A 19,915-nucleotide genomic window follows, 5' to 3' on the forward strand; every position below is an offset into this window, starting at 1 on the left:
TCCACTATACATATATAAAATATAGCATATTCCTATATTCTGTTTAGCTTTTTCCTTTTTGACAGACGTTCTAGTGGTTTCCAATTTCTTCCATTACAGACAGTACCGCAGTATTGGTAAGGCATATGACCCTCGTAAATGCTGTATGTGAATGTTTCTCTAAAGGAGAATTTTTAATTCTCAGGATAATTGAGATATTATTTAAATGTAATAAAATTTGTTCTTAGTGTACAGTTCTGAGTTTTAACAAACATATATGCAGATGTGTAACCACTGCCACAATCAAGCTCTAGACCATTTTAGGTATAGTTTTAAAAGTTATATGCCAAGGCAATTCAACGGGGAAAGAATATTCTTTTCAACAAATGGTGCTGGCACAATTGGGCATTGACAAACAAAAGAATGAAGCCGGACCTCTGCCTCACACCAAATACAAAATTAACTCAAAATGGATGAAAGCCCTAAATGAAAGGGTTAAGACTATAAAACTCTTAGGAGAAAACATAGGTGTGAATCTTTGTGATCTTCTCTTAGGCAGTGGTTTCTTAGATATGACACCAAAAGCCCAAACAAAAATAGGTAACATTGATTGCATCAAAAATAAAAACTTTTATGCTTCGAAGGCTACTGTCAAGAAGATGAAAAAAACCAATCCAGAGAATGGGAGAAAAGATTTGCAAACCATATATCAGATAAGGGTCTAGTATCTAGAATATATAAAGGACTGTTACAACTTAATAATAAGACAACCCGAAGAAAAGATGGGCAAAATTTTGAGTAGGTAGTTTCCAAAAACATATACAGATGGCCAGTAAGCACACAACAATATGCCCAACATCAGCAGTCGTTAGGAAGGTGGAAATCGAAACCACAGTGAGCTGTCACTTCAACCCTGCTGCGTGGCTGTGATGGAAAAGACGCAATACCAGTGCTGCAGGGGGTGGGGACAGATTGGGACCCGCATGAACTGCCGGTGGGAATGTAAATCGTGCGGCCGCCCTGGAGAGCAGCTTGTCAGTGCCTCGAAGAGTCAAACGGAACGTTCCCGCTTGACCCAGCAGCTCTACACTGTGTTTTGTATGTCCACACGAAAACCTGCCCGGGAACGTTCAGAGCACCACTACTTAGCACCATTATTCACAATAGGCAGAATGGGAAAACAAGCCAGATGTCCATCAGCTGATGAAACAGAAACACACGTGAGAGATCCATACATTCTTTTTATTCCGCCGTAAAAAGAAATGGAGTAAGGTTCCTGTCACAGCACGGACGAAGCTGGAAAACGTTATGCCAAGTGAAAGAAGCCAGTTACAAAAGGCCACGTATTGTATGAGTCCGTTTATTTGAAATGTCCCGAATAGGCAAATCCGTAGGGACAGAAAGATTTCTACTCTGGGCAAGGAGGAAAAGGGAGTGGGGAGTGACTGTGAGTGGGTATGGAGTTTCTTTTTGGGGGGATGAAAATGTTCTGGAACTGTTAGTGGTTGAACAATTCTGTGTATATACTAAAACCATTGGGTGAATTTTATGGTCTGTGAATTATATCTCAATACAAGAAAGCTGGCCCTGCTGGTGTGGCTCAGCAGTTGAGCATCGACCCATGAACCAGGAGGTCACGGTTTGATTCCCGGTTGGGGCACATGCCCGGGTTTCGGGCTCAATCCCCAGTAAGGGGGGTGCAGGAGGCAGCTGATGGGTGATTCTCTCTCACCACTGATGTTTCTCTCTCTCTCTCTCTCTCTCTCTCTCTTCCATCCTCTCTCTGAAATCAATTAAAAAACAAACAAACTGTATAGCTGGCTGGTTCTTAGGACATGTACATTTTTAATTTATGTAGATTCTGTCACATTTCCCCCAATGTGTTAATACATTAAGTTACACTCCCATCAACAGTATGTAAGAGTTTATTTCCCTGCAATATTGCTGGCACTTAACGTACTGTTAAATTTTGCCAATATAATGAGTTAGAAATGATTAGTTCCTTTGAGATAGGTTTAAAAATAGAAGCAAAATATAACAAGGCCCAAATGTTAATGATGATTGTCGCTGTGAAGTATGATTTCAGAGGACAGCTTACTGTGTTTTTTGGTATTATTTTGTATGGTTTGAATTTTTGTATTATGTACTGATCATTTTAATGGAAATACTAAGGCCCTCAAATCCAAATAACTAAAGACCAAAAATCTTAAATCCATTCTAAAGCTCTATCACTTGTCCAAATCATTACGGCTCCCATAATTGTAGTCCTATAGTGATAATTCTAGAACGCCGTGCATTGAGTGAGTGGGAATGCCAAGTCTTAATAGCATCTGAGATGGGCTTGCTTTGAGCGACCCACTAGTTGTTTTTTTAAATTTTTTCAGTCTCCCTCCTGGCAAGAGCCCTCACATAGAACTTAGATGTTTGGGATTAAGTATAGCCAGGGAATAGAGCTTTTTTTTTTTTTTTTGTATACAGAATTAGCAAAAGGACAGAATTGTCTCATTTTATGCAAAAACCACAGAAGTCTTTCACTTCATATTTTGTTTCAGCCTCAGTTTTCTCAGCCATCCTGGCTATTTACCAGCCTGAAAAGCGAACAGACCTCCATCAGTAAGATACAGAATAATTGGCCCCGAGAATCCAGGGAAAACATCCTTCCAGACTTTTCCCCTTTGTGTATTTCTTAAAAATTACTTTTTAAATCTTCCCTCTGGTTCTGGAAAAAATGATACATGTGTCTTGTAAAAAAATATCAAACAGTTCTGGAAAAAAAGAGAAACAATTTTCATGACCTAGCGCTAGTTTACATGATTTTCTTGGCCCATTCCTAAAGGCATTTAGGTTGTTTCTGAATTTTTGGGTATTCCAAACCATGCTATGATAAACCCCTATGATTACATATTTCCCCAATGACCTTTTAAGGTGGATGGAGCAAAGTGAGGTTTTTGGGTCAAAGGTTATGTGCATTTTATATTTTTATACATAGTACTAGATTCCTCTGTAGAGACATAGGACCAGTTACACTTTTCTTCTTTATTTGGTTTGTTACATTTCTCATCCAGAATACTCTCAGGTTACTGACACAGCAGGCCCAGATTCACTGACACCTGCTGTGTCAAGGTCAAAGCTAGACCCTTCCCCTGCAGTGTTTCGAAGCTCAGGTTAAATAACTTGCTCAAGGTGATACAGTCAGTAAGTTGTGGAGCCAGGGTGGGATCCAGGTGTCACCGACTTGATACCTGAGCAAAGTGGTTGGTAGCAATATGGACTTTCCTAAAGAATGGATTTATTGCGAACAGTAGAGTGCTTTGGCTCCCAGGTTAGATATGGATTATGCGTTTTGTCTTTTTTAGCAACAAGCAGCCAGATGAAGGTTTCCAAGCAGGGGATGATATGATGAAAGCTGCGATCCAGACTCCAGGAAACCTATGTTTTCTTAGCTCTTGACATGGATGTAGAGAGGCCCTTGAGGCAGGAGTTCTAACTAAATGAGGTAATCTGGGGGCAGGGGACGTCAGAGAAAAAAGGTCCCATAATTACTTTCACCCCCCCCCCCTTTGCCAGGAATGGGAGCGGAGCGTCTCACCACTGCACCGAGATGAAATATGGACAGTTTGTTTGAAAGAGAAAAAAAAAAGCTGTCACGGTTGCTGAGTCTAAAATTAGACCCGCGGCTCCGTGTTGGCCGGCAGGTGTGCGTGTGACGGGAAACCCGACGGCACTCGGGCCCTGAGCGCGGCCCGCGGGCTCCGTGCCGAGGTGGGCTCGGCATGGGCTTCCCGTGGCCTCGGACCACGCGGGCCTCGCTCTGTGTCCCTGCACACGACCGGTTTGGGCTTCCCGCTGACGTCTCCGCCCTTGTGGCCCCTCCTCAGGCGGAGCAACAGCGGCCTTTCCCCGTCTCTGTCGCCGCTCAGCTGTTTTCTGATACGCTTCTTCACTTTATTAACTCCATTGGACACTTCCGTCCCGCAGTTTTTATGAAATGGAGTTTGTATCCTTCGGGGGAGATGGAGTGATGGGATGTTCCCGCTCATCTCGTTCTTCCGGAGCCCAGCTTGGCGCTGCATGGCCCGGAGAGTCCTCCCACACGTACCCACATCGATCAGGCTGCCTTTCAGGGCCATTTCCCATATCGATCAGGCTGCCTTTCAGGGCCAGTAGCTGGAGTCCTGACTCAGCCGGTACCCGCCAGCACTGCCTGTGTTTGCTACGTGCCAGCCACTATTTTAAGTGCTTGATATATGTATGTGTGTGTATGTATATAAATTCATTTTAAATTCATTTAATTTATATACATATATATAAATTCATTGAATCCTGATAACAACCTTATGACTTCGGAACTATTATTACCCCATTTTACAAACTGAAGTCACTTGTGCGAAGTAAGATGACCACTAAGTGTCAGAGCCAGATTCAGACCTGGGCAGCGTGGCCCCAGAGTCTCTGCTGTTGGCAGTGACACCGGCCTCCCTGTCAGCGAGGATCCGTAGCGTCTCATCACTGCGTGGGCAGGAGTTCCATAGTCCTCGTGTATCGATTCTTTTTCACGTCGGGTTTCCTCATGGCTGCCATGGCAACCAGGGTCACCATACTTCTCTGTCCACGTTTAGTGAGGAAAAGAGACCCGTGAGAGGGAGAGAACCTGTCTCCCAACCAAAGTCCTTCCTCTAAATCTGTTTAAGTCAACTTATATCAGCTGCTCCCTCCTGGACCAATAAAAGTGATCAGAGGACTGATGGGGGCTGATTGGCCCTGACTAATCAGGCTCTGCCCCTAGAGCTGGGGGTTGGGTCAGATCCCCCTGAAACAAAAGGGCTGCGTGGGAGAGAGATGGGCAAAAATAATTGGAATATGATAGCAAGGAGGAGACACTGCATGCCCTTTTCCCCCTTCACCATGGTGCCCATTGCCTTTGTTATGCTTTGGATGTAATAGAAACTTACCCCTGGAAGTGAATACAGGGATCTCTACCCAGGAGCGGGCCTCCCAGGGAACAGGAACCGGGAACTGGAAAGCCACCAGGAACTAAGGCAGCCTCATAGTTTCTTGTCTTTCCACGCCTGGCTCATCTGTCCAACAGTCCAGAGGCTGCTTTATTCACACAGCCCTCCTGGCCCCTCCAGACTTGTACAGCTCTCATCCTGTGCCAGAGTAACCCGACTACATCTCGGGTTGTATTCCCACCTCTGAACTATAATTATATGCCCTTGCACAATTTACTTCGGTTCTCTAAGCCTCAGTTTCCCCATCAGTGTGAAGGGGAAAATATCTCTACCCCAGAGGGTTGTAGTGACAATCAAATGAGACAGTCCACGTAGAGAGCCTAGAATAGTGGTCAATCAATGTTGATGTTTAATATTACCACCTTTATTGCTGTCGTTATCAGAATCTTAAAAATCCACATGTCTCTAATCTTTAGCATGAATTGTTTTAATGTAGAAACAGCGTTTATAATGGTTTGCCGTCAGGCTGCAGGAAGGTGCTCGTGTTGTGACTTTGAGTCCCTTCGGCACACCAGCTCGGGGATGAGAGCTCCTCAATGTGAGAGTCGGGGCAGGAGGAACCCTTCTGTTTTAGTTCCAGTGTGACATTTGAGCACGAGAGAGAAAAGCATCCAGGGGGCGATGCCAGCATGTGGCAGGGACTGAGTTCCCCTGTGTTGGGTTTTCTTTTGGGTTCCCCCTGTGACTATGGCAGGGGCATCATGCGCGGTGCTCTGAGGAGCTGGCTGTTTCCAGAGTCCGAGACGCCGGGCCAATGCATGGCTTTCCCTCGGACACTTGCGCCGAATCAGAAGGTAGAAATAAAAAAATAAAAAATTGGATGTCAGCTCTTTTAGGAATGTGCTTTATTTCGTGGGGCAGGACACAGGCACTCTCTCTTGTGACCAGAGAATGGCTTACATTGTTTTAATCTCTCAGAAGGAAAAGTCCTGGTTTCTGCCCTCTGAAATCCTACATTCTGAAATAAGCATATTCATTTCTTATGATTTGGGGTTTGCTTCTGCTCTTTAAAATATATTTATTTGTTAGTTTTTCTGGGTCTCCTTATTTTTATTGTACTATGTGGGAGTATAACGGATATGCATGTGATCTGTCTTTAATAATGGACATTTACCTTATCCAAGTACTGCAATTCTAGAAGATAAGCGTCTTGTAAAAGCATTTTCTTGGGTGTTAGTCTTTCACCATAGCTGTTTGTGTTTTTGTGATAAGTAATAGCTTTTCCATTATCTTGAAGCGAGGTTTAAGTTATCACCGTCAGTGGAGACTCACTCTGTGATGCTGCTGAGCTGGGTTTTTTGCTTTTGAGCAGCAAGACCATTCTTCCATACGCGGCATTGAGCATCCTCATGGCCCCTGCCTCAGAGTCCCTGCGTACCCGTTGTTGCTTACAGATCTGATTTCTGAGATTTAAAAATGCTTGGTCTAGTAGACTGTGTATTAATCACATCTGATATGTTGTCTTAATTTGTATAAACTATCAAAGGAATTTCTCCCGGAATACAGTGAAAGAAACAAGCCAAAGTCAAAATTTACACACAGATTAAATTAATGGGATGAGCGGCTGTTCTTAGTTCAATAAATTTTCCTTATAATTGAAGTTTCTCGTATGAGTAGTCTTCATTTTAACAAATAAGGCATATAACATTTTGAATTTTCTATTTTTCAACTCCTGGATTAAAACATCCCAAGTCTCGACTTTTCATCTGGTGAATCACAAATAGTATAATGTGCTTGTTTCAAGGGGCTCATTTTTGGGCATTTTTTTCTTCCTGTATCCATTTTTTCTTTGTCTTAAGTCTCTTATTTGTTTCCAGGAGCAAATCTGACATTTTGTTGACTTTCATGTGTTTAGCACTGGCCTGTTTCTTTGCCAAACTTGCTTTCAGTGCAATATTAAAACATTCTGGCTCTGTTAACTTTACTAAGGTATTATTTCTAATCTCTAATCCTGGTGATAAAGGACTTGAGGGTATAGTTATCGAAGAGCCTGAATAAATATCACTGTATTCGTCCCTGTGCTCACATTGACCTGGATTTCCAGTGCGCCAGTGGGCGATCAAACAATTAGAACGCACTGCCAATTACGGAAAACCAAGCAACGAGGCCTTTTCCCTGTAAATACGACATCTGGGCAGGAGCCTCTTTTTGGCTCAGTCAGACTACTCCCAACAACACACTTATCTGCCTTTTATATTTGCGTTCTTGTCAGGCCTCTGTTTTCCCATTCGGCTGTATCTGTACCTTCAGCATCTGCCTAGCACAGGGCTCCGCTTGCAGAGGAGGCTCCACGGCCATTTGTTGAATGAATGATGAATGACCATCTGCTCAAGGGGTTGCAGATAGTGCTCTTTATGGGCTGCAGTGGGAATGAAGGGCAAGAAGCAAAAAGGGATGGAACGGACAGGAGGACAAGTGCAAATTGGGAAAGTCCGGTAGGATTTGGTAGGAAGCTTGACGTAGAGGGAGTCTGGAACCGGTAATACGGAGGCCTCTCTCCTGGTGTTGCTACCTGGTCACTTCCATGCCGCTTGACCCTGGGAAAAGGGGTGAAGCTGGCCCGAGCTCCCTCACAGAGCGATAGAAAGGTTTAATAAGACAATAAGTGGGGATGTGCTGCACTTGGAGACTACAAGGCACTAGATAAATGAGAGTTGTTGGTGGAACTAATGGTGACTATAAATGCTGTGTTCAAAGTAGGGTGATTCCTTAAATACTAACTTTGAAAAGTGGAGGAAGCTGTTTTATTGGAAATGACGGTGATGATTGAACTGTAAACAATGTGTTTAGCCAAGAGAGCATTCTGTGCCATTTCCAAGTAAGAGCTTTTGAAATATTTTTGTGACTGCTTCTGGATTTTTTCCATACCCCTTTCCCCTTTGGTTTTGAGTTGTGTGTTCATCCAAGGCTCAGGGGGGAGGTTAAGCCTGTAGATTATTCTGGTTTTGTGGGCTTGGGCTGGCTCCTGGAAATCCATGTTTTTAAAAAGTCCTCTAGGTAAATCTGTTGAGCAGCTCAGTTTGAAAACCCCTGATAACCAGTCAGTATCCCGTGGGCCTAGTGGTGAGCAAACATCTAGCTGGCACCCCTTTTGGAGCTCTCTTCTGTGTGATGTTCCTGCCAGTCTTATGAGGCATGACTAGTTGGTAATCTGGCTCTCCAGCTAACAGTGAACATTTTTCAGCAGAAATGCCCTGTTGGAAAGTTTAGAAAAATTCAGATGAGGGCCCTCTTGAATTTATGCAAGAGAGGAATAATCAGGGGAAGTAAGGGAGACGTGAGTTGGATTTGTTCAAAATTGTGTTGTGTTCCCCTATGGAGCAGATGCTAGTTTAATTTTTCCCTCCCCTCCCCTCCCCTCCCCTCCCCTCCCCTCCCCTCCCCTCCCCTCCCCTCCCCTCCCCTCCCCTCCCCTGCCCTTCCCCCCTCCCCTCCCCTCCCCTCCCCTCCCCTCCCCTCCCCTCCCCTGCCCTTCCCCCCCTCCCCTCCCCTCCCCTCCCCTCCCCTCCCCTCCCCTCCCCTCCCCTCCCCTCCCCTCCCCTCCCCTCCCCTCCCCTCCCCTTCCCCCCTCCCCTCCCCTCCCCTTCCCCCCTCCCCTCCCCTGCCCTTCCCCCCCTCCCCTCCCCTTCCCCCCCCCCCCCTTGCTTCTGTGGTAAATAAAAAGTTTGAGTATTAAAAATTATAATATTTGATCAACCAGGCATGGATCTCATGCAGAATAACCTAGAGGTCATGAGACAATAGACAGTCTACCTAGTCTAAGACTCTGCCCCCTCCATCAGGTTGAGCATCAACATCTGGGAGCTTCATGCCCTTCTTTCTAAGAAAGACTAATATTCGTAGCTAAGCGAAGAGATGGAAAATAAAACTGACAAGCTGAGTTCTGTTTCCTGGTTTGCATTTACAGCTACATTTTGAGACATTTTCTGTGCTGGAAGTGGAGGCTGCTGAACTCAATATGCGTCTGACTTCAGGAGGGTTGTAGCATTGAGAGGCACTGAGGTGGCCACTCCTAGCTTGTCCTGTTCGATTCTCCCCTCTGCTCTGGGGGACTCAGCAGCCTCATGTCCAAAGTTAGGGAAACCCTCCAGCCCTCACATACGTCGACTTTGGATGAATCTTGCTCCACGTATTCTTTATTATATTGATAAGTAATGCTTCCTCTTTTTTTATATGTATTCCATGTTTGTGGTAGGACATATAAAATACATATAAAAATACATATGAAAAATACATATAAAAAAACAACAATGGAATATGTTCATGCCCTCTTCAGCTATGTGCCCCTTCTAGTCAGTGACCCCAAAAGACACCAATATTCTGAGCTCCATCCTTATAGATTAAGGATGGATTAAGATTATAGTTCTGCTGGGGTTGATCTTCACATGGATGGAATTGTACAGTCTGTGCTCTGTAATTTTAGTTTTCTTTTTTTTTTCAGCATCATGCCAATGAGCATCATCTTATGTGTATCAATAGTTTGTTCTTTTCATGTTGCTGTGTAGCATTCCACTGTAAGATTATATACTACAGTGGCTATAGTTTATTTACTCATTACAAACATGAAATTACACCATACATGGTATTCTGACATTTACATTAGTTTAGCATTACATTTGGGACTGTCTTTCCTTATTAAATATATCATTTTTTGAAAAATTTTTTTTATGGCTGATCAGACGTATTTATTGGGTACGATTATTTTAGTGTGCTTTATTAATGTCCTAATTTGGGGGCATTTGCATTATTTCCTATGATTTGCTCTTATAAATAATGATGTGATGAGTATCTTTATAGGCTGGCCTAAGCCCTCCTCTAAGATTATTTGCTTAGACATTGTTGGAGGTAGATGTTATGTGCCCAAGAGTTTGTGTATGTTTGAGGGTTTTATTACTGAAACATGCATTCTTAAGCATCTCAGAAAACTCCCCAGGGGCACGGCAAATGGCAGTGTTGTGTAGACCTACCTTTGAAAGGGGATTGGGAGCAGCTACATCATTTTGCAGGGCCTCGTTTAAAATGAAAATACAGATCCCGTGTTCAAAAATGGTTAAGAATTTCACAACACTGGTACCAGGGCATTTGGCTAAGTGTGCAGCCCTTCTGACAGCTGAGCCTGTGCGACCGCATAGATCACACATCCTGGAAGCCAGCCCTGAGTGGGAGGCATGCACCTGTGGGACCCATATCCTAACACCTCCTATCAGACCAGGTCGCAGACTGTTGTATATTTTGAAGCCTTATGGCAGCAAGCTTGCATTGCGTAGGCACTTCTCTAGGTATAGGACTGTGGGAAGGGACAGGGGATCTGAGGGTTTTGAGGTTAAGTGTGGATTCAAATGGTGGCCCTGCCACTTATTGTTGTGTGATCTTAGCAAATTCACCTCTTTGAACCTCAGTTTTTTTTCATCTGTAGGATTTTTTTCAACTTCATGAGGCTGTTGTGAGAATTTACTGATGCTTGTGTGTGTGTGTGTATATATATATATATACACACACACACACACATATATATATATATATAAAGGAGTTAATGTAATGCTTTACCATACTAGGCTATTAAAAAATGTTATCTGTTATTATTGATGATCAATTTTCTTTTTTTGTTGTTAATTCTCATCTGAGGATATTATTTCCATTGATTTTTAGAGAGAGTGGAAGGGAGGGAGGGGAATATATATATATATATATATATAGAGAGAGAGAGAGAGAGAGAGAGGGGAAGAGAAACATCGATTGGTTGCCTCCTGCACATGCCCTTACTGGTGCCACAGATCCAGCCTGCAACCCAGGCACATGCCTTGACTGGGAATCGAACCCACCACCTTTTGGTGCCTGGGGAGGGGAAGGGACACTCTAATCACTGAGGCACACCGGGCAGGGCTTGACAACCACTTCTTAAGATGCTATGTTTTAAGAGACCAAGGCACCCTGATCTATAATATGCACCCACCCGGGGCTGCTGCGTCCCGAGATTCTCCCTCTGCTCATTCCTTAGTGCCACGCTCTTCCCCCTGCGGCTCACTGCCAGCAGTTCAGCACCGCCCCGCTGGTTCCTGGGCCGGGTGAGGAGAGCCGCTCAGACGGAGAGGGCCCTGCGGGAGCGAGGCGGGGCGGCTGGCAGGGGGCCGGGCTCCCAGGGCTGCGTGCAGAATGGGGGAGAGGCCTGGGGAGTGGGCGGCCCTGGAGCTCCAGGGCTCCCCGCTGAGCGGTGTGTGGGGATCGAGTGCCACCCAGAAGTTAGTGAAGTACAAAGGTCCCCGAGTTGCCTGGAGCTGGGCCTGTACTGTGGGCACTGACCTCAGGCGCTGTGCTCCCCTTTCTGGATGCGGGAGAGAATGGTGGTGCAGAATAGGGACAGAAGCGCCATCATTACCGGTGTTAGCTGACATCTGTTGGGTTCTTACCCACATCACCCTGAGTGCCTTCCACGCGTCGCCTTACCGCTGGAGCAACCTCTGAAACAGGTGTCAGCCCCATGGCACGGAGGAGACGGCCTCGGAGCTCCACGGGCTTGCCCGCGTCGGCAGGTCCGCAGGCCCTGTAGAGAGGAGATGGGGGCCGGGTGACATCATGACACATTGTGCAGGTGGGTTTGGGAAGAGGGTAGGAGAGGCTCCGTGCCCTGGCACAGTGGAGTGGATGTCTGAGCCCACGGCCTCCGCAGAAGCGTCAGGCCCGGGGCAGGCATCCTGACCGCAGACCCCCCTTTCCTCTGGGGCTCCCCTGATGTGGCTGTAGGAGGAGGTCGGAAGCATCGTGACTAGACCTGCGATGTCACCACGGCAAGAATATCCGTGGAACCTTCGTTTTCCCCCAGACACCTTGGATTAAATTCCCGTCATGAAAACAATTGGACAAGGTTTGCGACTCCTCCCTGCCAGTACTTCAAGGCGCTCGCTTCCCCGGGAACCCCTGTTTTGTCAGGATCCTGAGCTGGTGGCTGTGTGCTCTGGGCATTAATTCCTGATCCATATTTCCTCTGAACGTTGCTGTTTCCCCAGTCCAGGAGGCACCGGGATTTTAAATGACCCCAACGGAGGGGAGAGATGGCGTGAGCTGCCATTCACCCTGGCAGAGCTGCTCCGACACGGGAGCCGTGCGCCCTCTGTTGTGACTCCATTGTGCTCTGTGTTGAATTGGGTCCGCCTGTGGACAGACAGACGGATAGATGTGACTCAGATATGGCGCCGTGTGAGTGAACGAGCCTCTTTTTACATCATTTGCCAGATGCTGGGGCGGCTGGTCTCTCAGCCAGGTGCAGGCTGCCCCCCTACTGACCCCAGCCAAGTGCTGAGATGGGCTGTCGTTTTCTCCCCTCCTTTTGCTTTTCCCTTTCCTCTTCCCGACCCTCCCTTCTTTGCTCCATCCTTTCGTCCCTGATGGATTGTCGGTTTCCTACCATGTGCTAGTCGTTGCAATTGGAATTGATGCAATGAAGGGAAAAAAATACAGGTACGACCACTCAGAAAAACATGTGGCATGATCTATTAAAATCGAAACTGTGCCCTGGCTGGTGTGGCTCAGTGGTCAGAGCGTCGGCCCACGCACCAAAGGGTCTCGGGCTCGATTCCCGGTCAAGGGCGCGTACCTGGGTTGCAGGTTCATTCCTGGGCCCTGTCTGAGCACGTGCGGGAGGCAACCAGTCGATGTGTGTCTCTCACATCCATGTTTTTCTCTCTCTCTTTCTCTCTCTCCCTCCCCCTCCCTCTCCCTTCCACTCTTTCTAAAAGTCAATGGAAAAAATATCCTCCTGTGAGGAGTAACAGAAAACAAAATAATGAAATTATCCCTGTCTTGTGGCCCGGATATTTAATTGCTAGATACTCTAGAGACTCTCGTGCACATATGTACCTGGATGCATTATACATATTTTTATTATAGCACTGTTGGTAGTAGCTCCAAACTGGGTGCATTCTGAATGTCCATCTTCAGTAGAATAGATAAGTAATCTGGAGTGTTTTCAAACAGTGGAACACTATGCAGCAAGAGGGATGAATCTTTACCGAGTGGGCCAGCTTTATTCTCTGTGCCTTAGTGAACAGCCAGGGACCACATCAGAGTGGGCTTGGGAAGCTGACTGTGGGCAGTTGGATGGTACAGAGCCCCCACTGGAGGCAGGAACCCCACTGGGAGGCAGTGAGATGGTCCTGGAGAGAGAATATGCTGTGCTAAACTCAGGTGATAGCAGAAGCAAGGGAGAGAATGACACTGACTGCGGAGAGACGTTAGAAAGGAACGAAACACAACCTGTTGACTGATTGAGTGGACTGATTGGAAAAGGGAACCATAGAACATGTTGCTGAGACTTCTAAGCTCGTAGACTAAGAGGATGGTTGTGTCGTTAACTGGGGTAGGAGCAGGACTGCAGTTTTGAGATGGTAGAAAATGAATCTGCGTGACATCAAGTTATATGGCCTTGGACAAATTATTTAACTTCTCTTTACCATAGTTTCCTCAGTAAAAGTTAGAAAAAAATTTAAGAGCAACAACCTCAGAAGATAATGCAATGTCTGATAGAAAATATACACTGTTGTTATGCGGTTTTTTGAAGAGTAGGTGTGACCCAGGTATATAACATCGTAAAGGAGATGCAGTCCTTCCTTTAGGCTTAACAGATAAAAGACGTGTGTAGGAAAACTTGAGTCACCTTATGTCTTTTGTGTGAAACAGACCACGTCAAGCTTGGGTGTGGGAGGAAGTCTTAGGACAAAGAGCACCAAGAACCGAGGTTACCTAGTGTGGGAAAAGGAAAGGCAACGGGAGATTTAATGAGGCTTTAAGTGAAGGGTAAGCCAGAAGTTAGCATGTTCCTCTGCTGGAGATGGTTCTTGGTAGCGCAGAGAATATAAAGAAGAATTTTTATTTATATAAAAATGATCCTCAGGGCTTTATTAATATTTTTGCTGATTGCCAAGTAATACATGTTTATTATAGAAAATTAGTAAAAAAACAAAAAACAAAATAAGTAACACCTATAATTCTAATGCCCAGAGATTCTCTTGTTAATATTTCAGCTCTATCCATTTGTTTGTTCATCCATCCATCCACCCATCCATCCATCCATCCATCCACCCATCTTTTCTTTCTTCGTCAGAAAGAGCTGAAATTAAACTGTATATTGTTGTGTAACCTGCTGTGTTTTGCACAGGAACTTACGTGAGGCTTATCCTGCGTGAGGGATTTAGGTGACCTATGTGCAGTAAGAGGAAAATATCTGATGTGCTTTGCTAGTGAGTTATTTAGGGGAATGCAACGTCGTCTTCTCTGGCAGACTTAAAATGTAATAAACTCTCATCTCATTGTCGACAAGGGCCCGACCCCGCCTCCCTGTCCTGCTACTCTCCCATGTGTGGGAAAGCCCTGAGCGTGCTTTTCTGAGCACTTAGACTTCTCCCAAAATTGGCGAAAAGAAATATCATTAGGATATGATGTAAGAGAGACTTTTATTAATCCCTCACCTACAGTTGCCTTGAGGATCAAAGAGTGCATCTGTCCCAAGAGAGTAAGACTGCTCAACTTTTTGTTTTAAAATATTAAAATAACGGTTAAATTCTACTCTCATCAGGAGTGAAGACAGGAAAGATTAGTGTCACAGGAACAAATCATTTTATAGAGGCTTAAATCTAAGAGGTGGAAGCTGCTTTGCCTAGACTTAACTATTTGCCTAGACTATTTATGTTGGATTGGCTAGGATAACGTGTGTGTGTGGGGGGGGGGGGGACAAGTGTTCTGAAGGCTTTGTTTTTCTGTGTGCATGGTCTAAATGTAGAGGCTACTGATCTAAGAGGATTGGAGAGAAAGTCTAATTAATAATTAAGTTAGATAACTATTCTTACCCAAATCATAGTTTTTTGGATCCATAATTTTCTTAGAACATTTTTCTTAGTGTCAGTAAATGTGCTCATATATGCGCGCACACACACACACACAGAGAAGAGAAGAGCCGTGGTTCATATCTCCTTTCCATAGAAATCTAAGAAGGTAGGGGAAATATTTCCTTTGTAGATTCTTTTTTGATTGTAGAGAAATTTAAATCAATTCAGTCATTTCACAGATGCTCCTTGAACTCACTGAGTGCAGGCATTGTGCGGAGAATGGGGGATAGGAGATCGTCTGAAAGCATTAAGCAGTGAAAACAAGCCTTTCCGTCAGTGACGTACAGATACCTGTTCATCTGTACCTGTCACTTGGTGGCCTCAGAAGAGAAGTCCTTGTTGTCTCCAGGGTGAAGTCTAAGCTCCTCAGGCTGAGAAGACTGGTGGTCTCCATTTGTCTTTCTAGCTTCATCTCCTGACATCTCCTATACCCACCTTATTCTCCAGTCAGTCCTATAGAAGACTCAGATTTCTTTACAATCACAAAGACTCTACCACCTAGGGGGAATCTTCAGAAAAGCAGCGAGTCCTTAGCCCTGTTCCTTCTGCCTTCCGCCTTCTGCCCGGGTCGTTGTGGGTTCCCCTTGGTGGGATGCTCTCCTGCGCTGGCTGATGTGACACCCTCTCCTGGGTGTCGGCCTGTGGGCTCTGTGCTGTAATAAGCCACCATGCTTACCTTTGATCCTAGCAGGCCCCCGGCATCCCGGGTGCACTGTCCCCCCTTCAGCATCCTGCACAGGCGGGACAGGAGCCGGTTCCTCCGGCAGCCCCCATGGAAAACCTGCGTGTTGGACGTACATCCCACTCTTCTTTTTCCCTCCCGGCCGAGAAGCCAGGAGTTGGGAGTTTTCTGCGGATGGTGCTGCGCTGTGCGGGGTGGGGGGGCCGTGACAGGTAGGTGCAACAAACGTTCTCACTCGCTTGGATGTGGCTCGGCTTGGCTCTGCGCTCCCCTCTTCACTGGTTGATGGAGTTCTCACAAAGGCAGTTTGTCCATCTGTTGTTAAGTCAGTGCCTCCAAGGGGGAAGGAGGGCCTGGCCTTCCCATTCTGCCGTCTTTCTGACATCACTCTCAAGTGTGATCCAAACCTCTGTTTTATGAATTGGAGAGAATTAATATTGGCAGAACTTTAAATAGGGTCGTGGCACATCTAATCTGTTTTACCTCCCTTTCGTATTGAGGATTAAAGAAGTCATTCCAGGAGTCCGGCTTTCCCGTCTCTGTGTGTCTCTCTAACATTTAATGAATGCTCGTTGCAAGTCAGGAACTGTTCCCGTTTCTGTTGTATGCATTAGCTCATTTACCTCTCATAATAGTTGGAAGATACTGTGGTTATTCCCAGTTTACCTGTGAGGAAACTGAGTTAAGAGAATCTAAATAATTTACTCAAGATCATACTGCTGATCATAGTCTCAGACTGAGTTTTAAATAGCCATTTTACAGCATGAAACGGGTATATATAGACACACATATATATTTAGAATTAATAAATGGATATAAATATGTAGAATTAGTTAAATTTGTTTATTGTGGGTCAAGTAGAACAACTTTTTAAAGATCATGGACTATCATCATGGAATTATTTATTAGGTATGACTAGAAATCCTATGTTCTGCAGTCGTTAGGATTATGCAGCCATATATTTTCACTTCTTGCCAGCTTTATTGAGATGCAGTTGACATATAACATTGTGTAAGTTTAAGATGTAGTGATTTGATATATGTGTATCGTGCAAAATGATTATGACAATAAGGTCAGTTAACACATCCATCACCTCCCATAGTTACAAATTTTTGGTGGGGGAGGGGAAAGTGAGAACTTTTAAATCTACTCCCTTAGCAACTTGAAACAAATACTCTAGTGTGAATAAGGCTGTTGCTTCTGTTATATAAACTGTCTCTGTTTAACAAAATCTTTTGTTGTGATTATAGGTGGTAATTAGGCTGTTGGAAATCCCTGTGGTTTAAATATCTGAATGTAAAATGACATCTAAGATGTATATTTTTGTTTTTTGCAGGACAGAGTTTATTCAGAGAGGCAAGATTTCAATTACAGGGGCTGGCTTTCTCAACTGCATTTTGGAAACTTTTGCCAGCACATTCTTAAGACAGGGAGCCCAGAAGGTAAGCTTATTTCCATTTGGAATCAACATTAATAATTTTAGCATTTTAATTATGATGTGTTTGGGTGTGGGCCTCTTTGGATTCTTCTTGCTTGGGACTCTGTGCCTCCTGAACTTGTGTGACTTTTTCCTTCACCAGGTTAGGGAAGTTTTCTGCCGTTATTTCTTTAATCAGGTTCTCTAACCCTTGCTTACTTTTGACCTCTTCTGGCACTCCTATGATGTGAATATTGTTACGTTTCATGTTGCCCCACAGCTCCCTTAGACCGTCCTCCTGTTTTTTAATTGTTTTTTCTTTTTGGATCTCTGATTGAGTGATTTTTTTTCTACCCTGTCTTCTAATTCACTGATCCAGTCCTCAGCTTCCTCTAATCTGCTGTTTATTCCTTCCAGTGTATTCTTTATTTCTGCTATGTCATTCTTAATTTCCTTCATAGTTTTCATATCTTTTCTCATGCTGTTGAGCATCCTTACAATCAGTATTCTGAACTCTATATCTGATAGATTACTTATCTCCATTTCATTTAGCTCTTTTTCTGGAGACTTCTCTTGTTCTTTAATTTGGTGCTTGTTTTTTGTCTCCTCATTTTGACTGCCTATTTGAGTTTGTTTCTATATATTAGGTAGGCCTGCTAGGACTCTCAGTCTTTTTGGAGGGTCTCTGGTGCTGTTTGTCAGACACTGTTTGTGACTGGCCTTGAGTACCCTGTTTGGAGCTATCAACAACCTACAGCTTGAGGTTCCCTCTGTTGGGGCTGGGTGCCTTTGGACAGGACCAAGATGCATACCAAAGTCTGCTTTTCCAAGGGGCAGGTCTAGAAGCAGATCAGGCAAAGACTCAAAGCACTGTGAAGTCTGCCTCTGCCTGTAGGCTGATTAATCTGATTCTCTTAATGAACCTCAGGCTGTAGAAACTCCTCTGGGTAGGGTAAGAGGTTTTCCAGCAGGGTGGGGCAATTGCTTGCCCCTCAGGCAAAAGCTGCTTGGAAGGTAAATGTCTGCCTCTGCAGTATGGAGGAATGACTTGGCACAGGAATCCAGAGGGGTGCCCTCTGAGCTCTATCTCCAGAGCCCACAACCCTAGGTTCTCCTTACACAGCTCTAATCCACTCTGCCCTCCCTCTGCTGGAGCCCACGGTGAGTGACTGCACACAAAACTTTGTGCATTGGCCCTGTAAGAGGGTGCCTGCATTTCCAGCTGTCTCTCCCTGGCAGACAGAAACCCTGCTGCTTTTCACAGCCAGATGTTATGTGGGCACCTTTTTCAGTTCTGGTGCTCTGGGCTGGGGAGCCCAGCTTGGGGTTTAGTCCCCAGAGTCCTCAGTGGGAACCCCCACAGCTGAAATATCCTTCGGGACTGTCAGCTGCTGCCTGTGGGAGCCCAGGCAGCCCTCTTGTGCCTCCGCACTTCCTAGCAGTCTCTATGTGGTCTCCACTTTACGTCCTTGGTTATGAGGATGCTCCCCAGCTCGTCTTCAGTTGCAGTTGATTATTCAGGGTGATTTTTCTATATTTTTGTTGTATTTTTAGTTTGGTCCCGGGAGAGTGTCAGTGTAGCTTCCACTCAGTCCACCACCATCTTTAATCTCCCAACATTAATAATTGTAAAAAACCATGGATATTCCCATTGGGTTCTTGAACAAGGCTCATAAACTGACATATGAAGAAAAAATACAGTTAATAAACAAATACAGGGTGTCCCAAAAAATGTGTATACATTTTAACAGCTGATAGCTCAATTTTGAAAATGAAATGTATTTTAATAAACAGTTCCTTTATAATTATTCAAAGTGTGTGTATACATTTTTGGGGGACACTCTATATATACAAAAATAGTTACCCTCACTAATTATTTAAATCCAAATCAAAGTAAAACTAAAGTGCTGTTTGTGGCCCATTAAATTAAAAATATACCAATGAAGAGTAAGTGATAATATGGAGAATACTTATAGTCTAATTAAGAGAAATAATCAGAATGAATAATTACATTTATAGTATATACAATCTGATGCCAACTCTTTAATAAAAATGATAATAATAGCTAATTATTACTGTGTGCTACTCACTGTAAAAGGAATTTTTATTTATCTTATTTATTCCTTACAAACCTTTTTGTTTAACAGACATTTATTCCTTTAGTTGAACAACCTCTACACACAAAATAGATGGTTTGAGATTTTTGAGTGGAAAGGAATTTAAGGTTTTATGAGTCTGCTACGTTTTCTGGAAGTCATTTAACTTTTAAGAACCCTGATGGCTGCGGCCAGACGGAAAGGAAGAGCCTTTTTCCCCCTTATAAACCTTTGAGAAAGCTATAATTATTGTCCCAATATTAGGGATAAAGAAGACACAGATATCTGGATTTCCTAGTTGTCCATTTCTGTGGTTTTCAGACTCTGTAGTTGGGGACCTTTGGCTTCCAGGAAGGTGATTCAGAGGCCACCTTGGTGTTTAGGGTCCTATGTATCTGTTTTAGGTAGAGCTATTCAGTGTTTAGTTTAATATGATATTTCACATGAGATCCTTATGTCCTGTTTTCTTGCCTAGGGAAAAGTCCATTCCTTATGCATCTTTATATGCCTATTACAGTTGTTCTGAAGTGGTTTTAAATTGTTATTTAATATTTATTTTACTTATAATGTTTATTTTATGATATTATTATTGTTATTAATTATGATTATGAGCATGATCACCGATTCCCAGGATTTACTCACGACTTACACATATGTTACCTCATACGTAGTTTGGCTGGTCTAAGGAACTATAGTTATGACCCCAGAGGTATTCTGCATAGTGGACCTTTGTTTTTATTTTGCAGATCATGGTTCACGAATGAGCCTGGTCCATGGTGTGTTAGTCTGGAAGGCTGAGGGTGATGAATGAGTGTCTGGTACTGTACTGTATCCATAGACGTACTGTTGAG

At 44.3% G+C, this 19,915-nt stretch overlaps 1 protein-coding gene across 3 annotated transcripts in view; it reads left to right on the forward strand.

The window, feature by feature from the left end:
- PRELID2 (PRELI domain containing 2) overlaps positions 1-19,915 on the forward strand; it is a 66,161-nt gene that overhangs the window by 16,765 nt on the left and 29,481 nt on the right. For 2 of the 3 annotated variants that reach the window (XR_013998801.1, XM_081137328.1), the window contains exon 5: positions 16,888-16,993. Coding sequence is in view for 2 of the 3 variants with exons in the window: in XM_081137328.1 (XP_080993454.1) it covers positions 16,888-16,993 (106 nt within the window). In the remaining variant the exon portion in view is untranslated. Of the gene's footprint in view, positions 1-3,335; positions 3,476-16,887; positions 16,994-19,915 lie in introns of those variants that run through there. The other variant, XM_081137329.1, reaches the window with a different exon arrangement.

The sequence above is a fragment of the Miniopterus schreibersii genome, assembly GCF_964146895.1.
Source record: "Miniopterus schreibersii genome assembly, chromosome: 4".
In the NCBI taxonomy this organism is placed as follows: domain Eukaryota; kingdom Metazoa; phylum Chordata; class Mammalia; order Chiroptera; family Miniopteridae; genus Miniopterus; species Miniopterus schreibersii.